Source organism: Pelobates fuscus, chromosome 1 (assembly GCF_036172605.1).
Source record: "Pelobates fuscus isolate aPelFus1 chromosome 1, aPelFus1.pri, whole genome shotgun sequence".
Lineage (NCBI taxonomy): Eukaryota > Metazoa > Chordata > Amphibia > Anura > Pelobatidae > Pelobates > Pelobates fuscus.
The window spans coordinates 101,091,297-101,112,268 of NC_086317.1; the positions used below are offsets into that span (position 1 = coordinate 101,091,297).

The window sequence follows — 20,972 nt, forward strand, 5'->3', positions numbered from 1 at the left end:
GGGTGCACGATGAATTGTACCAGAAGGTATACCCACTAATATCTTTGGTGATGGCTACTTGTTGGGCCTTTATGAGGCTAATTAAGGAGAAGGTGTACCGGAGGTACATGCTTGTGCGGTATCTGCTTCCTCGGGGGCTGGAGATTTCTTGCAGTGGGAAGCGTGGATCCAATTTGGCCTACCGGCCAGTTTGACGGAGGTTGCGGTAATCAGGAGAACTTGGAATGGACCGTCAAATCTTGGTTCCAGGGTATTTTTCCGCACAAACTTCTTGACCAGAACCCAATCTCCGGGAAGCAGGTTATGGGTACCTGTATCCAATTCGGGATCTGGAATTGAAGAGAAAACTTGGGCATGTATTTTGTTCAAGGCACTTGCAAGTTCAGTTACATAATCTACTAAAACATCTGATTGGAGCTGTAACTGCTGCGGATAATAACAACCTAGTTTGGGTGCTGTCCCAAATAGAATCTCATATGGGGACAGTGAATGCTTCCCTCTAGGTGTGTGCCTAACACTAAATAAAGCTATTGACAGGCTTTCTGGCCAGGGCATTTTCGTTTCTTGTGACATTTTTAACATTCTGGCTTTTAGAGTGCCATTCATGCGCTCTACTTTACCACTACTTTGTGGGTGGTAAGGGGTGTGGAAGGCTAGGGTCACCCCTAGAGCAGTCCAAATTTCTTTAGTCACTGTTGCTGTAAAGGCTGGGCCTTGATCACTTTCAATGACTTCTGGGAGTCCGAACCTACATACTATCTCTGTAAGTAGGCGTCTTGCGGTTGTTTTTGCAGTGATATTGGCCACTGGGTAGGCCTCTGGCCATCCTGAGAACATGTCCACTATGACTAGTGCATATTCATGGGGCCCACTCTTGGGCATTTGGATGTGGTCAATTTGAATTCGCTGGAAGGGGTACATGGGCTTTGCCAGGTGTTTTGCAGGCACCTTGATTGGTCTTCCTGGATTGCATTTTGCACAAATGACACAGGCCTTACAGAAGCTGCTGATCAATGTTGTGATTCCGGGTGCTTCATAATACTTCTGTATGAGGGCGGCCATCAATTCCTTTGACAGGTGTGCAGGCCCATGTGCCCATTGGACAACTGCTGGATATAAATTTTTTGGAAGACAAAATTTGAAGTTGTTGTAATATACTCCGTCCTTTTGGACAGCTCCTTTCTTTTTCCATTTCTGGATTTCTTCAGGAGTGACTGCAGCTTGCTGTTCTCGCAAAATTCGCAAATCAGTAGGAAGAGTTTGCAGAGCAAAAATAGGGACTTCTTCTTCTTCTTGTCCGGACACTTCTTCATCCACTTCCTGCAGATCCCTGGCTGCTAGCTTAGCAGTCTGATCAGCCAAATGGTTGCCCTTTGCTTCATCTGTATCCAATTTCCCATGGGCCTTTACCTTCAAAACGGCCACTTCTTTAGGGAGTAGGAGGGCATCCATTAGCTCCTTGATTGCAGTACTATGCTTGACTGGTGTACCGGCGGTGGTAAGAAATCCTCTTGTCTTCCAAATTAGGCCGAAGTCATGTGCCACGCCCAGAGCATATCTTGAATCTGTATAGATGTTGGCACGTTTTCCTTCGGAAATTTTGCATGCTGAAGTCAGAGCCTGTAATTCAGCTTCTTGCGCAGACATTGCTGGCGGTAAGGATGATGATTTGATAACTTCGTCTGTTGTGGTTACGGCATATCCTGTATGATATCTTCCTTCTTCATCAGCATATCTTGAGCCGTCCACAAACAGGGTAAAATCTGGATCTAGTAATGGATTCTCATGCACAGTTGGTAGGTGCACTGTCTCCATTTTCATCTGTTCAAAACAGTCATGAGGTGTTTCGGGGTCATAATCATTCACTATGACCAGATCTTGAAATTCTTTTTCTAGGAAGTGGCGTGGCCATGCTTCCAGAAGGTCAGTTGTTTGGTATTTGACAATACCATTTTCCTGTAGCTGTTCTTCATCCATGGTGGCCCATAACTTTGCCATGGGCCCAAGATCATTCCATGACCTTGTCTTCAATTTGGTAACAGGAATATGTGGGATAGCAGTATCCCAATGGCGGTAGAGGTAGTTAAGTTGTTGAGGTAGTTGGACCAAGACCATGCTATTGCCTTCAGAGTCACAATAGAAATCTTGAGCAGTGAGCTTCACATCAGTCCAGTGGTAAAGCTCATCTTCATAGCAAGGTTCGGGAGTAATGTTTGGTTTGTACCACATGGTACAGAAGGCGTAATCTGGGCCTTCACAGAGAGGCTTCTCATCTTCATAAAATGTCAAATGTGGATGCATGACTTTCTTGATACATCCGCAAAGCAGGTAAATGTAGGTTTCATCTGTGATAAATCCATAATAGATACCCCCCTCAGGGAGTGGAAGAAGAGTGGATGGGTTAAGAACTTGACATCTTTGGATGGAAATGTTGTCAGGTAGAAGAAGATGGCACTGGAGGCGTAGGTGTCTAGCTGGAGACACGTGCTTGAGCTGGACTTGGTTGATGATGGCAGAAATGTCATGAGGGGCCAAAACAACCAGAGCGTGGCCAAGGACCAGGTCTGAGGTTCTTTCTATGAGCTCTCTTGCAGCAAAAACAGCCCTGAGACAGGAAGGAGTCCCTCTGGCCACAATGTCCAGTTGACATGAGAAATATCCAATAGGCCTCTGGCGGCCTCTTAAGTCATTAGTTTGGGTGAGAACTCCTGTTGCGTGGCCTTGTCTTTCAGAGACAAATAATTTGAAAGGTTTGGAGTAGTCAGGTAGGCCCAAGGCAGGAGCAGAAGCAATGGCACGTTTGAGAGCATTGAAATTGTCCAGAGCTTCATTAGTCAAACAGAAAGGGTCAGACTTAAGTGCGTCATAGAGAGGTTGCATGAGCAGGGAGGCTTCTGGGATCCATGCTCTGCAGTAGGAAATGAGGCCTAGGAAGGCATGGAGAGATTTTGAAGTCCTTGGAGTTGGAATATCCAGTACAGCTCTTACCCGGTCCCGAGTAAGATGTCTGGTACCTTGAGATAGGCAATGTCCAAGGAAAATTACTGAGGGTTGGCAGAACTGTAGCTTGATGAGCGAAGCTTTGCATCCTTGTTCTACCAAATAACAAAGAAGACTAATTGAGCACTTTTCAGTAGTGGGTATATCATCTCCACAGAGCAGCAAATCATCCACATACTGGAGCAGAACAACTTCTGGGTGCTCAGCTTGCCATGGGTCAAGGATGGTGGCCATGGCCTTTGCAAACTGACTTGGTGAATTTTGTGCCCCTTGGGGCATGACAGTCCAGGTATACTGTTGCATCTCATGGGTAAAAGCAAACAGGAATTGGCAGGATGGGTCCAGTGGGACACTGAAAAAGGCATTTGCTAGGTCAATGACTGTGAAAAATTTTGCAGATGGTGGGACTCCAGAGAGCAGAGTATGGGGATTTGGTACAAGAGGGGTGTCCAGGACAGTGGCTTCATTGACGGCACGGAGATCCTGAACCATCCTGTACTTCTCTGGCTCACCTTTTGGAGTTTTCTTTTTCACAGGAAATAGCGGGGTATTGCATTCAGATTTACATTTTACCAAGGCACCCTTCTCCAAGAGTGCCTTGATCTGGGTAGAAATGGCTGCAGCCTGTGCTGGTTTTAAAGGATATTGTGGTTTTCTTGGTAACTTAGCTCCTGGGATAAGCTTTACCACCACAGGGGGAACATTTAGGTGACCTATGTCCTCTGGGCCTGAGGACCATAACTTGGCGGGCACCTGTGTTTTCAATACCTCTGGGAAATTGGACCTTAATTCTGCTGCTTTCTCACGGGGCTTTTCTAAATGCAGCATCAGAGGCAATGAGCACAAGGCTGAGGTGTCTGATTCAGATAGGGGTGTAGACATTTCTACCTGACCGTCTGGGGTAAAGGTGATAGAGGCTTGCAGGCGTGAAAGAACATCAGCACCTAACAGGTTAATTGGGCATGTGGAGGATACCACAAAGCGAGCAAGCAGGCTAGAGCCAACTCGTAGTGGAGTTGTTAGAGGGCTATGCCTTGGCTGGCCATCCACTCCAACGCAAGAAACATCAATATTGGACAGGAAGGATGGGTATGGCAGGTCTTGTTCTCGCAGGACACTACGGGCTGCACCTGTGTCAACCAGAAATGTGGTAGGGTGGCCTTCAATGGGCAAAGTCACTGTGGCAAGTGGCCCCCCCTTATCCCCTGTAGACACTGCCATTACAGGGGTTACAGACACAGGCTTGCCAATTTCCTAATCATCGGGTTCCTCAATTATCGGAACCTCTTTCTCGGCCTTGGGGGCCGGGGCAGGCCTGGATGGCTTTCTTGGCTCTCTCTTGGGTTCTGGGCAATCACTTTTAAAATGTCCCTTAGCCTTACAATTAAAGCAATGGCCATCCTCCGGTCGGACGCCCTTGGGAACAGGGGTAGAGCGGGAGACCATGAGAGGAGCTGAAGTGGGTCTTCTTGGGGTCTGAGCAGATTCTAACCCTCTGGCAACTAAGAGCAGGGTATCCAGAGGAACAACCTTATATTCTGGGCGGGCAGCAATAATTCCCTTGCGTATAGAGTCTTTAACACCTTGGACAAACGCACCAGACAGCATTTGTGAATGAATCTTGTCAGTAAGATCAAACCCCAAATCTGTAAACATTTGATACAGTCTTGCATGAAACCTTTCCACTGATTCTCCTTTATCTTGAATAACATCAGTAAGGCCAGCAGCCTGATCTGCAAGTTTGTCCTTAGCCCATTCTCTTAATTGGGTGCAAAAAGTTACTCCAGAGGGGTAATCAACGTCACTGCTGAGCAGATCTGTACTGAGGTGTCGGGCCATGCTTGGCCAATATGCATCCCCTGCTTTAATAGCACAAATGCTCAGTAGATCACGCCATGCGGCGGAATAAGTCTTTTGAATTTGAACTATCCCTCGGTAGAAGGGCATAGGCTGCTTTTCTGGGTCAGGGAGTGATTTCATTAGAGCACTAGCTTGAGTGGGGTTGAAAGCAACATATTTAGGAGGGGCCCGTTCTCCCCGACCCTTGTGGCCAAAGGGATCATCGATAGACCGATGAGCTGAGGCTCCCGCAGCAACCTCCGATGAGACATGGGACACCCTGTCCTCCTCTTCGTCATCGAATTCTATGATATTGGCTCTCTTACGCGGTGCAGGGCCCGCGTGAGGTGAAAGGATCGGGGGTTGGGAAAGAGCCCCAGATGCAGGGGTGGCTAGCGAGTCATAACCTGGGGACAGGTAGTCACCGGGGATTACCGGCATCAGGGCTGAACTGGGGGCCGCCATATTGGCGGCGGGGAAAGGAGTTGCATTAGGATTAAGGGAAGAAGTGGCGGCCATGTTTGATATGGGCACTTCCGGGGCAGACTGAGCCGGACTGGGCATGACCGGAACCTGGGGAGTGGCTTGGGGAAAGGGAGGGTAACCGGGGTAGGGCAGGGCCATGGGATATGGGAAGGGGTAGGGCCAGGCAGGGGAGGGCAGAAGAGTAGGGTGGGTGGGTACATTTAAGGAGGTAGGATATTGGACTGGGGCGGAGCTGATTATGGGAGGAGACAGGACGGGGTTGGTAGGGATGGGTGCAGAAGGAGGAGTCGGAGCAAGGGAGGGAGGGGCAGTTAGTTGGGCGGATGTTGACGGGAGGGGATTAGTCATGGAGAGGGATTGCAGGGAGGAAATGGCAGATGAGATGTTAGGATTAGGCATGGAAGGGAGCGTGGGGATGGATGAGGATGATGGGACTGTTAGAGAAGGGGAAGGGGTAAAGAAAGATCCGTCAGAATTCAGGACCGGGCAGACAGGGGAGGTGATGGGATGGGATTCGGGAGGATCGGGAGTGGGGAACATAGTCAGCTGGCTATCACCTATTGCTGACTGAACCTTGGGGATAGACATCCCCTGGGCGCCATTTTGGGGCGCCGGCTGAGGGTAAACCCCAGCAACACAATTCTTATGATACACAAACAATTTCACACCTTTGTGATTTATCTCTTCCTCGACCCAACCTTCTAACTGAATAGCCTTCGCTACTCTGTACCATGCTTCAGCAGTCTTTAATAAACCATTATCTGTAAGCTTGCCTTTCATTTCTGCCAGTAACTTGCGCCAACTTTCTGGTTGCAATCTTCCACATGTCGGAACAGCAATTTTACATACTTTAGCAATCTTCTCAACACCTTTAACCATCTCTTCACCCTCTCTGTTCTCTACTAAATCACATGCTAACCAGCCCTTGCTGGGCTTATCTAAATCCTGTCCCATAGTCCCTTTACCCCTATACCAGCGTCCTAGATATAGAGAGAGAGAAGGAAAATTGAACAGGAACGTCTACAATGCTCGACTGCCACCCGAGAACCGTGGGACTTTCTCAGGTGCGTCTTCCCAAAACGTAGACCAGTCACTGAATCCGCCTACCCGGGGTGGTAGACACGGATTGGAGCGAAGTGAGAAGTGTGTGACCAATCACTTCTCTTTTAAGAGGAATGGGAGTGGATAGTATAATTATATAGAAAGTGTAGAAAAGATGAAAGGCAAGGAAAAATCCTTAGAGACAGACACAGGAGTTCATGAGACTCCTCATTAAACAAACAAGACAACAATACAGTTGAAATACAGTGCATGCATCACAGTTCAAATAAAATCAACAGTAATCCCTTTCCTTTACTCGTGTGCTTACTCCAAAGTCACCTCCCTCAACCCCGTAGTGTCTCCACTACCTGCAGCCGCGGAAAACAACTGACACCGGTCCGAGTTCCGCCAGCCTCCCTCGACACAGCAGCCCACTAATAGTGTCTGCGCTACCCTCACCCTTGTAGTGCCCCTATAAAAACCCACTTTATAAGTCTCACTACTCCGTGGCGATGAAAACAGCAACGCCTGCCCGAATTCATCCACCACAAAATAAAAAATTGGAATGGCTCCAGCTCAGCGCTCAAAGCTGGAGGGTACCACCACTCTGCAAGCAGAGTAACGTGCACAGAGAAGCTAGCTAGGCTATCAGAGTGACACAAGAAGGATCCCCAGGAAACTGAGTCTACACAATCTCCACAGATCCAACACACCTCTTTTTCCCTACAGCCCCAGCCACGAGGCTCCTAAAAGAGTTAAACAGGAAAAGATGACCCCCAGGAACACATCCACAGGTCAACCTCCCTTTTTCCCTACAACCACAGCACCGTGGTTCCTAAAAGGGGTAAAACAGGCAACAGAAGACCCAGGCAAATCCCCTCAGGTCCACCCCCCCTTTATCCCAAAAGGGGTAAAATACAAACAGATAGACAAATATACTGAAGACCCAGGCAAGTCCCCTCAGGTCCACCCCCCTTTATCCCAAAAAGGGGAAAACAAGCAAGACAGAACCCCAGGCAAATCCCCTGCAGGTCCACCCCCCCTTTATCTCAAAATGGGGAAACAGGCAAACAATTCAAACACACCCAGGCAACAGACTAAAATGCAGGTAAACAAGTGAGTAACGAGGCACCGGGCAAGATATTACCTGTCTTTGATGTCCTCCCGGGAAGCAGTCACAGACACGTGGACGGGTCAATCAAAGGGGCCGGAACATACCGGTGGCTCTGCAGAAGTCTCTACCGTGTACCTGGAGGTGATCAATCTCCTTTCCTTCCCCCTGGATTCCTCCGTCCACCTTTGTCTTCCTTAGGACGGCTCACCGGCCGGACATAGCCCGATGCCCCACGTTGGGCGCCAAGTTGTTATGGTACTTTTTAGCAGTAAACCAAAATGTTTAAATGTCTATCTGTTCCTGTCCAAATCAATAAAATTAAATTGCGTATATACGCTGAAGTAATTAAGTCTGACACACAAGGTTCAGGTTAAAATAACTTCGAGAAAATTTATTGGCAAGTGATTAAAAAGCGGACGCGCAGGCCCTTTTAAGAGACATTTTACGTCATCATTGATTATTAGAATATCAGCAAATAAACATCATTAATTGGATTAATTGTTAAGTGTCGGGATTAGTGTCCACCTATCAATATTATTAATTGGCTCAAAAACTAAGTGGTTAGTCCCGTGTCCACCCACCAAGAGGTAGGATTGTTCTGGACACGGGTGGGGACAAGGGGGTCTTGAGCGTCATTTTACACGGTCGGTGATCTCAGGCCTCGTGGCCAGGTGCAAGGTCTCTTATGAATAGAACATTTCATTACTACTGTGTTCTCATGGCCTTCAAATTATACTATGTTGCAAGTTTAAGGAAAAGTCAGCAATTCCTGTGTTAATCATGTCTTTATAGAAAATACAGTCTTTGTCTATTGTATTAGATGTGCTGGGAAATTCTGTCATGTAAGGTAGTTTTAAAATGAACAAGTTAGGTTATGAGGACAAAATGGAGGATTGAAGAAGTCAGGTTAGGAGGACAAAATGGAGGATTGTCACAGTATAAAGTTAAAATGGAGTTGGTGCAATAATTCAATACAAGTACAATAAGGATTTTTAATAATCCCACATCAGTAGGGAGGGGGGGGGGTATATGGACCACTATGGGAGGTATGGGGGGGGGGATAAGGAACACTATGGGAGGGAGAAGGGGGATAAGGACCACTATGAGAGGGAGGGGGTGGAATAAGGACCACTAGGGGAGGGGAGGGTAAGGACCACTAGGGGAGGGGAGGGTAAGGACCACTAGGGGAGGGGAGGGTAAGGACCACTAGGGGAGGGGAGGGTAAGGACCACTAGGGGAGGGTAAGGACCACTAGGGGAGGGGTGAGTCAGGACCACTGGGGGGGGGGGTGAAGGAACACGGGGTGGGGAGGTAAGGACCACTGAGGGAGGAGGAGGGGAAGTCAGGACATATGGGGGGGGGAGGGGGCGGCAAAAATTTTTTTGCCTACGGCGGCAAATATCCTTGCACCGGCCCTGCACACACTGCATTCACACACTGCATTCATACACACACACACACACACTGCATTCATGCACACACACACTGCATTCATGCACACACACTGCATTCATGCACACACACACTGCATTCATGCACACACGCACACACACACACACACACTGCATTCATTATACACACACTGTAAATAAATATTCAATTCATATATTTTTTTTAGGATCTAATTTTATTTAGAAATTTACCAGTAGCTGCTGCATGTCCCACCCTAGTCTTATACTCGAGTCAATAAGTTTTCCCATTTTTTTGGGCTAAAATTAGGGGCCTCGGCTTATATTCGGGTCGGCTTATACTCGAGTATATACGGTAATTTGGCAAATATTTAATGTAAATCGAAACTGAGCATTGCATAGAAAAAAGATTAACGCAACTTATAGGTTATCTTTCAGTGTTTTTTATGCTGTAATTTTCAGATAATTTACTTTTCTCTTTTTAAGGGTCTACTTTAAGTACACAAATAGCTGCATCATGAGGAACAACTGAAAACTGCTATTTAGACTGCTAAAATGTACATTTTAATAGTGACATTATTTTTCCTGTAATATTTCTTCCAAACTGTAGCTGTCTCGGCACAAACATCTAGCCAAAGATAATGCTCCAGATATCTATTCTCTGGAACTGACTGGATTGGAGGAGATCAAGAAACGCTATGGAGAAGATTCTGTGAAGTTTAAGGATGCAACTCAAATTCTTTCTGATGCCCTGCAGAAGGTAATGCAAATTTTTTTATTTTTTTTTAAATTCTTTATTTTTGTAGTGCAGATAGACATAATAGTTCAAACAAGCGCCACAACAGCGTAATACAAGTTGCTTTCACGGTATGTAGTGGCTTGATAATTTGCACAAATTTTATATTAAACAGAGTATTTAAACGGTTAATATGTCCAAGTAAGACAAATTTAAGTAAATAAAGCGTGAGTAGACATTGCTTTGTTCGTCACATTTAAAGTTACATGTTACAAGGTGAGTCTACGCTAAGTCATCAGCTTTAGCGAAATGATATTATGAGTCACATACAGTGAAGCAAAGAAAATCAAAAGGAGACCAAATTTTACGCTCAGTAGTGATGGACTAAGTATATCAGTGATGTTAAAACAGCTATAGTGCGCCGTGCTGCGTGATCCAGGTGGCCTGCATGCGAGGTATATACCGGGCGTGTTGCTTTAGTGTGGACTAATTAAGACCTGCGCATCATAATTGTGGTGGGAGTGAGACTTAAGTTTGGTTCGGCATGGCATGCTAACCGTGGGTTGTGATTAGACATACTATGTGTGAATTGGCTAGGTCAGGCTAGTATAGATCGTATATGCAACTTAGCACGACATGCCAGTGGGATTAGGCGTGATTAGGAGTAACAAAAATGAAATGCAATTTTGAAAACAAACTAAATTAGAAATAAGCTGGGCCCAGGTTTACCATGTTTACTGCAGTACGGTTCAGGGAGGTCAGGCTATCACAGATCGTTTGTTTAACATAATACATCACGTCTGTGGCACTAGGTGTGTCGAAAATCAGACGTAAACTAGATAAAATATACAAGTTAGAAAAAAGAGCGCGTATGCTGTACATCAGCCGAAAGTGTGACCGATATAAGATCTACACGGAGCATTGCCTTGAAACAGGTGCTCTAGTGGCCCAGATCAGAAAGCCTCTATAAGCCAACATGCTAACTTCCACTCGTGGGTGGTAACTTTTGAACATACAACAGATAACTATTGGGTCATTGTGATCCAGAGTAAGACATCCTATATTATGATACATGCCAGGTAAATGAGGTGAGCGGTAACATTTTAAAACAGTCTAAGCTAGGTCCACAGTCATATAATGTGCAAGGCAGTTTAATAGTGTTGCATCAATAGGTGTACACGTTGGGACACAGTGTATTGCCACAGGGTCACCTCCTAGCGCGGCGTACTGCTAACATTCAAACATGTTAAGAAGGTTTCGCTCAAGAATAAACAATTTTAAGCCCATTAAAGTCCCGGGACCACCAAAATGAACCATAGGAAAAACAGGCGTTAGATAGCTCAGTAAAATAAAATAAAATAATGAGGTGAGAGACAACATTGGAAAATTAAAATACATTGGTAACTGGAAACGGTTACGTGAGTCCAACAGGGGCTTGTCAGCGATCTCTGGCGTTGGGGGGGCTTGCAACGTGTATAGCAGAGCTGCAGTGAGTTGTTCTGCCGTTATCAAAGTCGTACTCCCCATTGTGAGGTGACAGAGCCGTTCAACTGTGATTAAGTCCAGTTATGGAACTTCGGTGTCTCTATTAAATGGGGTGTCCAAGGATCTCCCAGAGAGCCACCAGAGATGTCCGCAGCTCTTAGGTGGTTACCATTGCATAGGAGTCCGGTGTTGCGCCCGTGGGGAAGAATGGTGTGAACCTCGCCGGGTCCCAGCTGCAGGTGATAGGAGTGGGGGTAGGGGGTCCCCCCTGTGAGAGTGAGTCCTGCGGTAGGCCCAGAGTCTTTAGCAAGGTTGCGGCCTCCTGGATGTTGTGGAGTTGATGTGTGTCTGCCCCCTGTTGAATTAGGAGAGCTCTGGGGAATCGCCAGCGGTACTCGACCTTGTGGCGTTGAAGCAAGGTGGTTAGCGGTCGGAGTGACCGGCGCCATGCTAAGGTGCCACTGGATAGATCCGCGAAGAACGTCAGCTCCATGGATTCAAACTGGAGAGGCGTTTTCCCTCGCAGGGCCGCGAGTACTGCAGCTTTGTCTCTGCCATTTCGGAACGCTAGTATGACGTCCCTGGAGGCTGTGGCTGGTGCCTTTGCAGGCTTGGGGATCCAAAAGAGGTCTGCAGGGTTAATCTCTTTGGTTTGTCTGGTCGGTAGGATGGTTGTTAAGATGCATTTTATGACTTGTGGTAGCTCATTTTCTGGCACTGCCTCAGAGACCCCTCTGATTTTCAGGTTGTGTCTCCGTCTGGAGTCCTCTTGTGCCGCGGAGCGGCTTTCTAGTATCTGGGTCTGCAGTTGGATGTCGTGTACTGCCTGCTGTAACGTGGCAATGCTCTGTGCATGAGCTTGTGTGGACCCCTCCAGCGTGCCGATGCGGCCTGTCAGGCCCTGTAAGTCGTTTTGAAGCGCCGTTACATCCGCTAGGATATTTCTCTGCAGGTCTGCTAATAGTGTCTTGAGGATCGCCGTGGTGGATAGCGCCATCGGATTCCGTAGCGCTGTACAATGGGTGGACTAACAGTCATGTGATTGTAACTAGACAACTGGATGTACAGGAACAGAGAGGTGGAGGGCCCTGCTCAATGAGCTTACATTCAAGAGGTAGTGTGGTATACGTTGATAAGCAGCAGACATGCATTCATTGATCCAATTGCATGCCATTCAGCATCCCTACTTGTAATTGAAAAGGTTTACATCCATTTCTGAGATACACAGTACTTTGTTCAAATCAGATTTTATAGCTTTAGTTGAACTTTCCACCTTCATAGGTTCTTTTTCGGTATCATGGAAAGAATAAACCCATAGCACACCACAAAAGTATTGCACCAAAAAAAACACATACACAAAGTCATAACCACATTTAAATAGAATAAGGGCAGATTAAGTGCTCAATGCCTTAAGCCAAGTGTAACCGGTATACTGACCCGAGCTGGAAACCACAGTCCCCTGTTAGGTCATTACTACAATTCACAAATTACCGGTACCCCTGAACAGTTGAGTGTTTTCTTCTATTGTTTTTATATACATTTTACATATACATCAATATCACAAAGATTATTTCTAGAACACTTTTTTTTTTTTTTAAAGAAAAATCCTCACTTATTGTAATAAATAACATCTCCCTGTGTTTTTCAGTTTGCCGATGATATGTACAGTATTTATGGTGGCAATGCAATTGTCGATGTTGTGACTGTGGAGTCATTTGAAACGCCTCTTGTGAGGAAAAGCCGATCCATTCTTTCATCTCCATCTATTGTAAGTAAATGTAAAGAAAAACCTGTAGTTTCATTTTGCATATCCGCTTGCCCTGGGAGTGGGTTTAACCCCTTAAGGACACATGACATGTGTGACATGTCATGATTCCCTTTTATTCCAGAAGTTTGGTCCTTAAGGGGTTAAAGAACCACTAAAGGCACTCAGACCACTTCTTCTCAATAAAGTTTTCTGGGTGCAGTAGCCCTGTATTTTTAGCCCTGCAATACATTTCTAGAATTATTAGAGATATAACTCAGTAGATAAAAAATATTGACACAGAAGTTGCATTCTGAATGTGGAGGATGAGGTCTCTTTACTATTGGTATTCCTTATGAAAAAATAAGGCATTAGGCCAAGTGCATTTACTGCCTTGTTTACTTTTAGATGGGCTTACAGAATGCATAGGAGGTGTGGTTACTGAAGAGGAGGGAGAGTTCTAGTTTTCATTGGGTACGAGAATAGGGGGAAGAAGCCATGTCATTTTGTTTGCAATAGATTCCCTGAGATAATCTAGGTTAACTACGGTATTGCAAGGGATTGATTTTTGTTTTCTAGTTGTATGTCACATAAGACTAATGGGGGCAAATCAGATATTTCTATCCATTACTGATGCACACTTATTTTTTTTTTTTTTTTTTATCTTTAGAGCAACCCAGGTAGCCCATATAATCTGGCTTATGAGTACAACTTTAACTATTCTGTTGTCTTCAACATTATCCTTTGGCTCATGATTGGACTGACTCTAGCTGTAATTGCAATCTCCTACAATCTTTGGAACATGGATCCTGGCTATGACAGCATCATTTACAGGATGACCAACCAGAAAATCAGAATGGACTAACTTTTGCTGATTTGTCTACCGAAATGCTGACATTTCAGAATGAATTACTTTTGTTTTTTAAACAAGAAATCAAAGCATTGTCTGATACCTGTCAAAAGGGTTTAAATATTTAGGTTGCCCCAACTTTTGAGTGTTCAAACTGGGATCAATTCCTCCTCCTATATACCTGTGCTGTAAAATAAATAGCTAATAACTTAATCTCCATGAAAAGTGCATTGTGATATTTCTGTTGAACAAGGGATGGAATCCTAATTTGTTGGCAGATTCAATAGAACCAGAAATTCTGAAAGGTCAACATTCTATTTCATACAAATGGTTGTGTTGTACATTTATAAATGGATGCTACAGAAGAGATTTATTATGTAATGAAAAGTTGGAGTGATTAGTTTTCTAGAAACGTGCTTCTTAACCTTGCAGTCAGGATCCAAAATTACAACTCTGTGGTATGTATGACTGTGTACTTTTTTTCTTTTTTTTTTTTCTCTTTTTTTTTTTTTTTTGTCACATCACATTGTTGACCCTATTTGCAGAATTTTATTTTGCTAAATTATTTTTCAGGTGAATTGGTCAATGGGCTACTTTCTGAAGTATGGATCCCCCTAGCAAATGCTTGGAACATAATTTAATTTAATGTCCCTGGCAGAAAATGCATTTGTAAGCTTTAGTAGCAAAATATGTCTGTTACTGACGTTTATAGATATCAGAAATACAGTAGATGTGTAACTTTATGAAATCTGCACTCACGGGTACGTCTGAAAGTGACTTGCATAAAACTACAGTATCTATTTAACCAGTTCTGTGGATAGGAAAATTCATCACTCTGTGTACTTATACAATTTTCCAACATTCTACACTTTTTTTTGATTTGGAATTTAATTTGGGTTTTTATATTGGATATTTAAGGCCCCTTAAAAACTCAGGCATAGAATTAACTAATTTAACACTGAAGCTAATGACACTGCACTGAGCAGTAATTTTTTCCCCCAGCAAGAACGACACCGCTTAGTACTCAAACTGGTATCCTTGGCAACCAGCTGCTTGTGAACTCTATGCTCCATAATGCTCAGCCAGCCCAAATGCTACTGACTGTTATGGAAATTATAGATCACTGACATTGGGGATGCTAGGGTTTGGCTTTCCTGTTCTAGTAAAACAAATTTGTCCTCCTGTGTAGAATATTTGTCTTCTGAATGTATGCCAACCACTCGAACATTGCATGCATCAAGATCGCATGTAGGTGTAATTATGTAAGAGGACTTTAACTCTCATTGAAGCAGCATGGGCTAAATGACACCAGAATGAAGTTCTATACAGTTACTACATTCTAATAAATTTCATAAATCTGTATTTGATATAATTCGGACATAAATTTGAGACGTATCATATGCATTTGACCTTTCTGACAGATGCCTATTGTTTGTCACTTGCTGGTATGGTTCTTTTATGGTGTGTAAGAACTGGTTATGTTAAAACTTGCTTTGATGAAAAATCATTCTGTTCGTAATTACCTCCAAATCATGAGTCCTAATACAACATCTTGTCACAAGTATCTGGAAGTACCACAAACTGCTCTCTGTAAGATCACTGGAATGAATTATCCATGTCCATGTTGTCCAAATTGATGGTCAGAACAGTCTTACACAGCCCCAAAATAATCTTGGGGAAAAAAAACATACAAGTTTGATTGTAATTCAACTATTATACAATTCTAGTCTCCAGTCTGTGCATGCACACTATACATGATACCAATAAATAAAGTTTGATACATATCTTAAGCCAGTGCTTATCCAGGATTTACCACTTACCCATTTGTGCTACTGTGGAGAGGCCCCTAAACACTTTTATTGACTATACCCGAGAACTGGTTTGGGAATCACTACTTTAAGTCCCTTCATGTAGAGCAATATGGGAAGTATAGTTCACAAATCTCTGCAGTATGAGATTACTCGTCATCACTGCTCTAATTAATAACAAATATCTTTTGAGAGAAACCTAATAAATATATATATTTCATGGTGCCCAGTTATCTATCCCTGTCATAAAATAACAAACTTGAAATGTTTAGAAAACTGTATATGAAATTCCATTTTAAGTTTGGATGTTAGATTTAAAGGATATATTTATTTTGTGTGAACATTGTGTACAAATGACAGAATTTAATCGTTTTTTCAGATTGTGTTTTTAAAGCTTATGTTCAATGTAAGAACTATCAAATTCCTCTGTGCAAACTATTAATGGTTGTGTTGTACATTTATAAATGGATGTAAATGTTTTTATTTGTAATTATTAAACAGAAATGGGGACCAAAATATCATCCCTTTTTTTTTTTTTCTTTTTTTTTGTGTTTAAAAATATTGCTTATCTGAATCAGTGGTTGGTATTTGCCAGTTTCATGGTAGGAGTTGAGTCAGTTAAATTAATTTACAGCCTTCAAAGTGCGTGTTCTCAATGGGTAATTTTTAAATAAAAATATCTTTATATATTAAAAATCTAGATCCTACCAAGCAGTTCATTTTCCCTCCAAATTAGAGGCAGTTTGCAACAACTTGGAATATCCTCTAATTTGGGTCAGAAATTTTTTTAACTTAGTTCGATCCTCCACCAAATGCCTCCTTCCTGTTTTAAAAGAGGTTGGAAACTTCTAGTTCTTTTTTCACAAGTGTGGATCAAAAGCTGGCATACTTTTTTATTATTTTTATTTTTTTTTCCTTCTATCTTGTCCTGGACTAGGTGAATGAGCTACGGCTTATTAGGGCTCTGTTTGTCATCCATGAGGACGCCAAGTGATTCTGTTGCTTCCTCTGTTTTCCGAAGTTCCTTAAAAAAATTTCAGTTAGGATTTGCTAAAGGTCTCTTTAGCATCAGACCCTCTGATTGCTAGATTTGTTTGTTCTGTTTGTTTTTTTTTTTGTTTCCCTGTCAGTCCTATGGGAAGCTCAATTTGAACCATTGGAATCTAGCAGTCTCAAGATTATCACTTATAAAACAATCTTTTTAGTGGGTGTTACATCTGCAAAACACCTAGGCAAACTCAAAGCTTTGGCATCTTCTCCACCATGCCTTGTATTTCATCTGGATAAAGTGATTCTTAGGCTTTGTCCCTAGAGTATTTCATGTCTAATATCAACCAGTAGATCATTCTTCCAAAATTCACGTAAACTGCAGAACATTGTCTGTATGTAAAACGTTCTCTACATTATTATCTGGACAGGTTGTTTGTCCTTTTTCAGGGACCGAAAAAAGGATTTTATGGGATCCAAAAATTCTCTAGTAAGACGGATAAAATAAACTATTCTTCTGGCTTACAGTTTTTCAATGTCACTCCTCCTCAAAAGTTAAAGGTACACTTAATGAGAGCAACTGCCACATCTTTCACACCTTTTGCTACCTCTTCGTAGATTTGCAGAGCAGCTACCTGGCCGTCTCTTCACACCTTCTCTAAACACTATTGAACAATCTGTCTTTGGGCGTAAGGTATTGCTGCCGGTGGTTAAATAATGTATTTCCGCCCTAAAGGATTGCTTGTTTATCCCAGCGCTTGTGCACTGTCTCTAATTTAGAGGGAAAAGCAGACATTTTACTTAACATAACATTTATTTTTCCTTAGGATTAGAGGCAGTGCACATATTTCTCCCTCTTTAATTAAAAATTTTTAGGCAGTTATTCGGCTTTTGTATTTTTGTGGTTTTCTACCTCTTTTTTTTTTATACCAAAGGAATGAGACGTTTGGGGGAGGATCTAACAGTCTGCCCTTTTCTGATACAGATTAGAGGATATTCCAGGTTGTTGTGCACTGACTCTAATCATCCTAAGAAAAATAAATGTTTTCTTTTTTTCTTTCTTGAGCAAAACATGAATATCTATGAGGTAGAAAATATAGTCGGGGCAGCAACATGTTTCAGATAATTTGCAGTAAAAGGAATGTCTGGGGTAATGACATTTGGTGGAACCCTGTCAAGATCTGGGGCAGTATTTAGCACGTCTTGTTTTAACCACGGGCCCAGCAATATCTACAGAAGGATTTATCCAATTACCCTGACCCTCTTTCCTAGTTTATCAGCATGTTTGAAGTGTATGAGTGCCTCATAGCTATACTGCTATATAAAATACTCAACTAAAACAATATAGACCAAGACATCAATGCCTATATTTACTCCCAGCCCTTGATCACACTTAATAAAACTTCCCTCTTTGGTCATTTGATTTTCTTGAAAGCTATGCGTGCTATGAAATGCAGACTTACTGGTTTTAAACGAAAAGGGTCTCTGCAGTTTATGGGATTCTTTTATTGAAACTTTTAATACCCCAATTATAAAAGATTTTAAAAAAGGTTCATATAATCAGATACTTTATCTCCCCAACCATAATTTTATCAGACCTATAAATCATTTAAAGGATTTGTTTAAATGTGGGAAGAGAGGCATGACTACTGATTTATTTTCCTTGGTTTATTTTGATTTTGGGGAGGTGGTTTTATTTCATTTTCAATGTTTCTGTGTATTGTATTATGTTTATCCAATCATTTTGCATATACTGCGTATATATATTTTTTGTGTTTTCACCAGTTTACTTGTGTGTACAACGCCTTTTATTTTTTTTTAAATGCATATTTTTGCATTTTATAACTGTATATGTATAATTACCCATATAGCATGTAGAAGCCGGACGGACTTCTTGGCTCGCAGAAGTGGTTTCCCATAGATTGTCTGAAGCTAGCGTGGGAAAAGTGTATAGCACAGTGTCTAGATATTTACAGGTGAAGTAAATAACATTGATTAGATCATTACAACGGCACCTGTCAAGGGATGGGACATACTAAGCCGCAAGTAAACTATCAGTTCTTGCATTTGGTGTGTTGGAAGCAGGAAATATGGGCAAGCAAAAAGATCTAATAGTGTTGGGCCAAATAGTGTTGGCTAGATGACTGGGACAGAGCATCTCCAAAACGGCAAGGAAGAACTGGTTAACTGGCGTCAGGGTCTTGATGCACGTTGGGCGTGGAGGCTAGTCCTTCTGGTCCAATCACACAGAAGAGCTACAGTAGTTTAAATTGCTTAAACACAAAATGGTGGCCATGAAAGAAAGATGTCAGAACACAGTGCATCAGTGCTGCTTAGCCACAGACTATTCAGAATACCAATGATGACTCCTGTCTAGTACTAAAAGCAACTTCAGTGGAGACAGTGTCCGAACTAGACCATGGAAGAATGTTGCCTAGTCTGATGAATCACGTTTTCTTTTAGATCAGGTGGATGGCCGGGTGTGTGTACAGATTGTTTACCCGGGGAAGAGATGGCAGCAGGATGCTCTATGCTATGGTAAGAAAGGTCGGTTGAGGTGTGCTGTTGTTAAAATTGTTCAGCAATGGTTTGTGGAACTTGACAAATTGTTCAGGGTGTTGCCTCAGCCTCCAATTTACCAGATCTCAATCTGGTTGAGCATTTGTGTGATATGCTGGGACAATCGGATCCTTGGCCGTCACACCATGCAACTTGCAGGACTTAAAGAATCTGCTGCTAATGTCTTGATGCCAGATACCACAGGGCATGTGCAGAAGTCTTGTGGAGTCTATACCTCAATGCATCAGTGCTGTTTTGGCAGAACGAGGGTGACCTTCACGATATTGGGCTGGTATTAGGAGGCCCCACCTCGTGTCTTGCAGGACTGGTGCCAGATACCACACGTTAAGAAGTATTGTGGAGTCCAGGCCTCAAGGCAACAAAGCTGTTTTTGCAGTATAAGGGGGGGGTACCTACACCATATATTAGCATGAAACCGGCGAAACACACGGCCCAAGATGTGGGGAGACCTGGGAAACCTCCTCGAGGCACCATGGAGCACCAAAATGGGGGCCCTCCCGGGCTGGGAGCAATAGGGGCAACACCCCATAGGTGCCAACCACACAGGCGGAAAGGGACAAGAGGTAACCGACTGAAAACGGAGAAGCGCACCCACCGCAACATCCCAACAGGGAAGACCGTGGGCCACTATGAAACCCAGGCTCTTGGCTCAAGAGCACCAGCTCCCGTACAGCGCCTGGGCAGAAGTGCACAAACCACAGACCGCAGATCCAGACGGTCCTCTAAAGGACTGAACTTGGGCCCACTAAGGAGACCCCAGGGCCGGAGTGCACAGACTGCAATACCCAGCGGTAGACAGACGCCAAAAGCAGACAAGCGTATCCAACGCCCAGCAGGGCCGCAAGACCATCTCCGGACAAGCCCAGCGACACGCAGGACCCCCACGGCCACATCTGATGACCACCCCCAGACAAGCAACCACAACGTCCAGACAGGGCATCGGCTGATCTATACAACCAGAGACTCACAGGGACTTTCAGGCTGTACCGAGCTGAGACATTGGCTGACAGTGCCAAGTGATCTGGTAGACTTAGAGTTGTGGATAAAAGGCATATTGCACAGTCTGTTGCTCTACATAATTCATTTTCTGCACTTTCAGAGTGTAATGGTGTTGTGGAGAGAGGCACTGAGGCTAGTGGTGTTGTGGAGAGAGGCACTGAGGCTAGTGGTGTTGTGGAGAGAGGCACTGAGGCTAGTGGTGTTGTGGAGAGAGGCACTGAGGCCAATGATGTTGTGGAGAGAGGCTTGGAGACTATGGTGAGGCCTAATAGAAACCAGTTGTTGTTGGGGGATTCCATCATAAGAGGTGTGGAGATGGACAATGGTGGTCTTGTGAGGTGTCTTCCTGGAGCTACTGCTCACAGAGACAGGAGACGTATCTGTAATATTGTTAAGCGAGCAAAGCAGGAAGGGGAATTGGATGTACTTGTCCATGTAGGGATAAATGACTTGAGAAAAAAAGTAAAATAAGGATTAGTGGTGGCCTGGACGCCGGACGAGATGGCGGCGTGAAACGAGGGCTCCCTTCAGGCTCACAGCTAAAACCCGCTAAACACGCACTAATCAACGGAAAAATGGGGAAAAACACCAAGCAACAGCAGGCTGCCTCAACCACCGGCACACCGAGGAACTCTCAACCGGCAGGTATGCGCCAATACCTTACTGCCCCGGCCGACCACACCGCACAGGCCTCCAACGGCGCAGAAGCCTCGGGCCTACCACGCCCGTCCTCACCGCATGGCGAACACCCACAACAGGTACAGCATTAATCCACCCCAGGCCCAGTTCCAGCCGGACTGGGTAGCACTAATTAGCAGCTTACCCACTAAAGCCGACTTAAAAGAGGCCAACACGGCACTACATAACTCCTTAAAGGGAGAACTTCAGGCCCTA

The 20,972-nt window shown here is 44.0% G+C and overlaps 1 protein-coding gene across 1 annotated transcript in view; it reads left to right on the forward strand.

Moving 5' to 3' along the window:
- The window catches only part of ATP6AP2 (ATPase H+ transporting accessory protein 2), a 34,978-nt gene extending 18,950 nt beyond the window's left edge, over positions 1-16,028 (forward strand). The window contains exons 7-9 of the mRNA XM_063450110.1: positions 9,500-9,649; positions 12,759-12,878; positions 13,525-16,028. Of these exons, the coding sequence (XP_063306180.1) occupies positions 9,500-9,649; positions 12,759-12,878; positions 13,525-13,719 (465 nt within the window). The 3' untranslated portion in view covers positions 13,720-16,028. The remainder of the gene's footprint in view (positions 1-9,499; positions 9,650-12,758; positions 12,879-13,524) is intronic.
- Positions 16,029-20,972: the final 4,944 nt, after the last annotated feature.